General features: G+C 39.8%; 1 protein-coding gene across 1 annotated transcript; it reads right to left on the bottom strand.

The window, feature by feature from the left end:
- Positions 1-4,315: 4,315 nt before the first annotated feature.
- On the bottom strand, positions 4,316-5,704 carry LOC118748219. Its single transcript, XM_036482596.1, has 2 exons — positions 5,261-5,704; positions 4,316-5,190 (listed from the first exon to the last, which is right to left on the bottom strand). Exons 1-2 carry the CDS (start codon positions 5,658-5,660, stop codon positions 4,388-4,390), a joined length of 1,203 nt encoding a protein of 400 aa, XP_036338489.1. The 5' UTR covers positions 5,661-5,704; the 3' UTR covers positions 4,316-4,387.
- Positions 5,705-6,523: the final 819 nt, after the last annotated feature.

Raw genomic sequence — 6,523 nt, 5'->3', positions numbered from 1 at the left:
GAAAAAATTGTTATAGAAACAATTGCGTATTAATACTGGGAATCTCCTGAAGATAAGCAAGTTTTCCGACCAAAAAATATTGATTTTCAAGAACTCTACACTATTTCTACGAAAATTTGTTTTTTTCCCATATAAAATACGTGGAAAACTTTGAGCGCTTTGAGCACTCCCTAAATTTTTTTTATTTTTAATCTAAGTTTGTTATCCTCTTTTTTATGACAAACATTTTTTTGTTTTAAAAAAGCAATTCTTAATTTCGAAAAAACATAAATAAATTTTCGCACTTGTGTTTAGGTTTAGTGTCTAATTTATTTATTTTTATGTTTATTATTTTTGGTAAGCATTTTTTGTTAAAAGAAAATTTATTGAAAACTAAAAATTTTATTTAAAGAATTTGTCATGCTGTTTTCTCATCTTTTGTTTAGCTTTTTTAATTTTCATAATTCTAAAATTTCATTTAAATTTTGTAAATTAAAAAACTATTCTTCAAGATTTTTGGTAAGGTAATTTTTTTTTTTGAATTTTTTTAGGGCTAAATATGCATTTTCAGATAATTTTTAGCTTCTGATTTATGAAAAAAAAAGTTCTTTGAGCCAGTATAGTCATGGGCTCAGCTGTGACATGAGAATGTTTAACTGAGGCACTCATTAAGAAATTACTGCTCCAAAGCTCAACTAGCCTTTATTAACATAAAACACATTTCAAAATAATAATAGATAAGCATACCTGTTAGAAACAAAACGTTATTATTGCGATAGAGAAACTCCAAACCAAAACAGAATGGATCTTTGATAATACATAGAGCAATTTCCAGCAAAACTTGTTTCGTTGCAAATAAGCAGGCTTTTGTAAAGTGGAAGAAAGGTGATAAAAGAAAGCTTTTGAAAGCATTCAAAGCTTATGCAAATATATTGTCATATCCATTAGCCATTGTAAAAAAAAAATCTTGCCGCCAGTGCGATTTTTGTGAAGACCGCCTAGAGGCAGGCTGGGGCATTAAAGGGTTAAATACTTGATATATGTACATAACTCCGGTTTGTGAACAACGACTTTTTCTCTTGGCCCCTTAAACCTACTGCGCCAGCACCTCTTTCCCTTTTCTTTGACCGCGTTGAATCAGTAAGATTCCTAGATTTACCGGTAGTTGAGATCTTCAAATTTTCCAGTTCCATCCCAGAGCTCATTCCTTAACCAGATCGGTCTCTTGAGGAGTGAATCCTATTTGAAAATGAAAATTTCAGTTAAAAATTTCCACAAGCTGTGTATCTCTGTGCCGACTGAAGAAACTGTTGCAATATACATATTTACTAAACATATAGAACTCCTAAAATGCTTGGCAAAAACCATTAACTTGAGCAAGCTTCTTTTGCAACTTCAGCTGCTCAGTACACGAACCAAACTTTCAGAAACTTTCAACCTCCCTCAGAGCTTAAGTGAAGAAAAACTTAACGCGACTTTGGAACAGAAAAGCAGTCTAGGAACAAAGAAGCTTTTAACCGTACTTAGAGCTTTATTGAAACTGATGAGCTTTGCAAATAAATTTGGCAAGATTTTGGGGAAAATTTGTTCTACAAATAGCACATGCGCTTTAGATAGCTTTTACTACAAATGAACAAGCTGTACTCAAAAGGACATGCATAATATTTAATTATGTATGTATGTATGTATGTATGTAAGTATGTACTGACGTAGTCATGAAAATCTATACACTTTCGCTAAGAAGGATTCAGAATATGCCATTCAAATGATTTTGTTGCCAGAGCGATGATATTAAAATTCCTCTAATTTTCGAAGGTTGAAAAATTTTCAAATCATAGAAAACCGCCTCTTAAACTCGTCAGCAATGACGTGGGGAAACCTTCTTTTTCAGGTTAAAATAAGATTCAGTGCCACACATGCTTTAAGTTAATCACAGCATGCTGTAGAATGAGCTGCTGATAAAGCCCAGTTCCAAGCCCACACTTACAGTTTATAGAATGCTGGCTAAAAGCTCGAAACTGACTCTAATTTAAGATTTGGAGTTTAGTTCGAAGTTAACGTAGACCGTTTTCTTATTGAGAATGTGGCTCTGCGGGTGCAGGCAACGAGAATAGCGGCAAATGAACAGACTTCCCCTGATTCTACATTCAGTTCTAGTGCTAACTTCTTCGATAGTCGTAATCACTATCAAAAAAATCCGTGAAAATTTGTGGCCGATAATTAAAGTAGCCTAAGTCGTGATAGGCTATTTCCCCTTTAAAAAAATATGCCATTGGGTTCCAAAAACCAAAAATTAACGTTTAAATAACCAAAGGTGTATGCAGTTTAAGATGCCCTTTTGATAGAAGCTTAATAAAAATAAGAGAAAAAAATTGAAGAGAAGCTTATAATTTTTTTATTCAAAGTCAAATTTTCCAAAGTCACTTAAGCTGCATTGACGTGCCCAGATATATTAACCTGTGATGTCTGGGAGATGTCGAAATAAATTTCTTTCAGAGCCAAAGTATCCAGCGACCACAAGGAACTTGCAAATTAACTTGTCGAGGCTTTCGAAAAGCTCCCAATAAGCCAAGTCTAGGTTAGGTTAGGTTAGGAGGGCGTGTGTGGAATATTTCATACTTTCACTCCGCGATAGAATTGTCCATTTTGAGTGCCCTCTTTAAGTGAGTGTCAGGAGGAGACACGTACCTATAATTGAAAGAGTAGCTTGAAGTCATTATTCTAATGAACCACCGCTACCTCGCCCAGAGCGTTGAACAAGCGTAAACCCAACTGCTTGAGGCGCTTCGTCTACTAGATAGCGACACAGAAAGTGGTCAATTGACTCCTCCTCATCCTTTTTATGGCGGCTTCTGCAGATAGTACTTGTTGGTATTCGTCACCGTTTGAAGCATTGGTAGTGCAGCACAGTGTCCTGTGATGACGCTGTTAAGGCATCTTACTGCAGATCTATTGAGTTTCAGTATGTCCCTTGTCTTTTTCTTACTAAGCCGCAGCCATAATAAACTTGTGGTCTCCCATTTGTTCCACAAGTCATTCGCCGCGGCCACGGTGTAATCATCAATTTTCCTAACGTGATCACTAAACGGTGATAGTACTGAGCTATTCGCTTCTTCTATTGCATCTTTGAGTGCAATATTGCTATGTCCGAGGACCCAGCATAGAGTGACGTTACTACGGCTCAGTGACGCCAGCGTGGTGCGACATTTAAGTACGATTCCTAATTTCACTATTATTTTGGATCCTATTGCCTTCACTGCTGCGTGACTGCCGACAAAAAAAGTGGCTTTGTCTACTGGAACTCTATCACTAAATAAAAGGCTAGCCGCCCTCTCTATAGCGTAGATGTCCGCTTGGAAGACATTGCAGTTGTTTGGTAGATCAAAGGACTGGTTAATCTGCAAGTCCTTCGAGTAGACACCGGCTCCGGCTCCGGTTCCTTCTTTCAACTTTGAACTATCAGTGCAGATAGATATACCTCCTCTATTACTGGCATTCCTGCATCCCATTCTTCTCTGGTCGAGAGTCGAGAAGTCTATCTTTTCAATAACCGCCCGCGGGTGGTCAAATGGATGCGTCTAGCAATGTCGCTGTGTCCTTGCGCCCGTATGTTACAGATACGAAAACCCTCAGATGAGTCAAAAGTATAGCCAGTCATTCCACGGCCAGCTTCGGCTGTAGCACCAACAAATCTAAGCCCCAGTATTACGCATCTAGTGGAGTGACTATTTTATATCAGCAACTTCTGCTTGAAATGCGATGCAAAATTCTGAAGTCCCAAATTAGAGGTACACGGATCTAAGCAGGGCCAGTAGCTTTCCTTACGCATAAGCATCTGTAGGTATGACGTCGAAGATTTGCGAGAGTCTGTAAGCGGGGTCAACGCTTAGTAAAAGAGTGCGCAGCACGATGCTCATTCTAATTGGACTGTAGTATGTAGTCTATATATAGTACTATAGGATTTGCATGCACTATAGCTTCTTAACTACTGTAGCCTTCCTTTGTGAGCTTCGCTTGACAAAGACTGCATATAATATAAATGCGAAGTGTTGGTCTCTGCAACTGGTGCCTTTTATGCTCATTTTTCAGTATTTGAGCACCCGTAGAGACCCGTTACAAAATCAACCACTAATACTTACACTGTCTGAGAGCACAACTGGAAATCCACAGATGTTGGGCTACTGAATACTATGCGCTTTGTGAGTCATTTTATGACTAAGTTGAAGAGGAATGCACTTTAAACGAAGCCTTAAGCCACAAAAAGCAATAGAAAGTGAATTAACTACATTATCAAATTGTATATTTAATTTTTTACATTTAATTTCACTTAGAGCAAACGTGCATAAAGAACTTAACACCGAGCCTTTTGATTACTTTAACTTTTAACTTTAAAAATCCCCAAATATTATCAATTTTCCTTCTTTTTCTTATGGTTAATATTCTCACTTGTCACATCCAGACTTGCCTTATTGCTCGAATTCGACTTTCGCTTATTGCTGCGTCCGCTAGCGACACCATTGACGCGTCCAGCTGAACTCGATGCCTGAGAAGGCACTGCAATGCCCACTGCAGGTGCAACGGTAGGCAAACCACCAGCAGCACCACCCAACTCGACCGCATCCAAGTGCTCCATTTTAATAGAACGCGTGTTCATAGCACCAGGAGCTATCATTAGGAGACTACTATTCCGTTGAGAGCCAGCTAATATAGCGCTACCGCCGCGCTCACACTTCAAGTGAAATTGTTTCAAATGCACCTGACGCAGTGAGGGCGGCGACTGGCGTACGCCGTCGGCAGGCACATGATGCCCATTCATGCGTTGCTTATCGTTGTTGTTCAACTCACCGCTGCCACGCGTGTTACCGCTGGCAGGCTGTTGCTGCTGCTGCAGCTCCTCCTGTTGCTTCTGCCACTCCAAGACGCCTGTGAGCAGCTTAATATATTTGATAGCCATGCGGAGTATTTCATTTTTGGAGAGCTTCTTATCTGGCGGATGTGTGGGCACCAGCTTACGCAACTCAGCAAAAGCGCCCGATACATTTTGTTGCCGCCAACGTTCGCGTGTATTGGTGAAAACTTTGCGTACTGGAGCACCGCTAATGGGTTGTCCATTCTTCAAAATATTGCTGCTATTTGGAGGAGAATTTGTTTGACGCGGCGGCTGGAGGATGTTGTTCATGTTGCGCGGTGATGTTGACTGGGAGCGCGAGGCTGTACGAGGGAGAAAAAGTGGAATAAGAAATTAACTATTAGGTATTTTCAGCCAACAATGGGCGCTCACCTTCTCCCTGACTGCCATTCGAGAGCACACAGCTGCGAAATTCCTCCTCCTCCTCTTCGGTGTCGTTGAGTGAAAAATCGGATAGATCACCGTCGGAAATTGACTCAGTCTTGGGATGCAAGCAGGCTGCGGGAGTAGGTGGTAAACGCACCAGCGCTGGTGGACTACAATTGCCATTAGTCGCACAGCTGCGCATGCAACTGGGCAACATTGCTGGTGCAACTTCTGCTGTGCCCGTTTTTGGTGAAACTGACCTCGATTCAGCAATGGAATTCGGTGAGCCATTTTCCAATTTACAGCTTCTTAAGCCATTTGTGGCATTCGCCGGATTGCTGGAGTCATTTTTGTTAGCGACGTTGGAGTTAAGCTCATCTGGCTCACCCATTGGAATCCAAACCATTGAAAAAAATTTCAAACAAATTTAATTTACGCGGAGCAGTGGTCCTTTCGGTTTCAGCAACAAATTTGAAATGCGAATCAGTCAATTTTTGTGTGTGTATTTCGAGAAGAAAATTTTCATGGAAAATCTGTGTCGGTGGCGCTTACATATGGTAGAAAACCACACCCTTTTTATGGGCGGCGCTAACATGCATGCAGTGCTGTTGATACAAGCAGTGCATGCAATATGGCCGCGTGAAGCAAAAACTACCCTCAATAGTGCGGTGCTGCTGTTGTTGTTGGTGTGAAAACAGCAATAAAGGAAACCGCAACCATGGTAAATGAAAACAGTGACCACCAAACTGTGATTTTATATTTGAATTTCACGACAAATAAATGCTTAGTCCAACAAGGCTAAACAAATTGTTGATTTTATACGTGAAATGCTCCATTTTGTTGTTTCCAATACGGTAACTTAAGCAAGCCTATGTGTTGTCATTAATTAAACACCTTGTCAGCATTCCACTAACTCCACTTTTCACTATAACAAAGTTGTTGGTTTTCTTAGTAAATACAATTTAGCATTTCATGGAAAAACTACACAAAATTCAACTTTTTCAATTGCAGCTAATTTGCCACTGATTTTATAATTAACATTTTCCGTTAATTCGGTACAAATTTGAAGAACCAAAAAATGAGGGGGGCAGAGGAGCTTTTTCAGATCCTAAAAGTGAAGACCCCAGACCGCAGAGGCTTCTTGAAGTTATTAACCGTTAAAGTTGCACAATTCACCATACAAATTTCATTGGTTAAATGCAAGGGTTGGAAATGAACACAGATCTTGGTGCTGCCAGATGATGAAAATAGTAAAAAAAAAGCCGCGGT

This window comes from Rhagoletis pomonella, unplaced genomic scaffold, assembly GCF_013731165.1.
Source record: "Rhagoletis pomonella isolate Grant_MI unplaced genomic scaffold, Rhpom_1.0 Rhpom_scaffold_00013, whole genome shotgun sequence".
NCBI classification, from domain to species: Eukaryota; Metazoa; Arthropoda; class Insecta; order Diptera; family Tephritidae; genus Rhagoletis; species Rhagoletis pomonella.
Note: the sequence above shows the minus strand (reverse complement) of the source record. Positions and strands in the feature narration are given on the sequence as shown.

Bases quoted from the DNA above. Each gene is read 5' to 3' on its own strand.
- LOC118748219 (XM_036482596.1), bottom strand. From the start codon at position 5,660: ATGGTTTGGATTCCAATGGGTGAGCCAGATGAGCTTAACTCCAACGTC. The intron at 5,191-5,260 runs GTGAGCGCCCAT...TCCCTCGTACAG, and splicing joins GAATGGCAGTCAGGGAGAAG to CCTCGCGCTCCCAGTCAACA.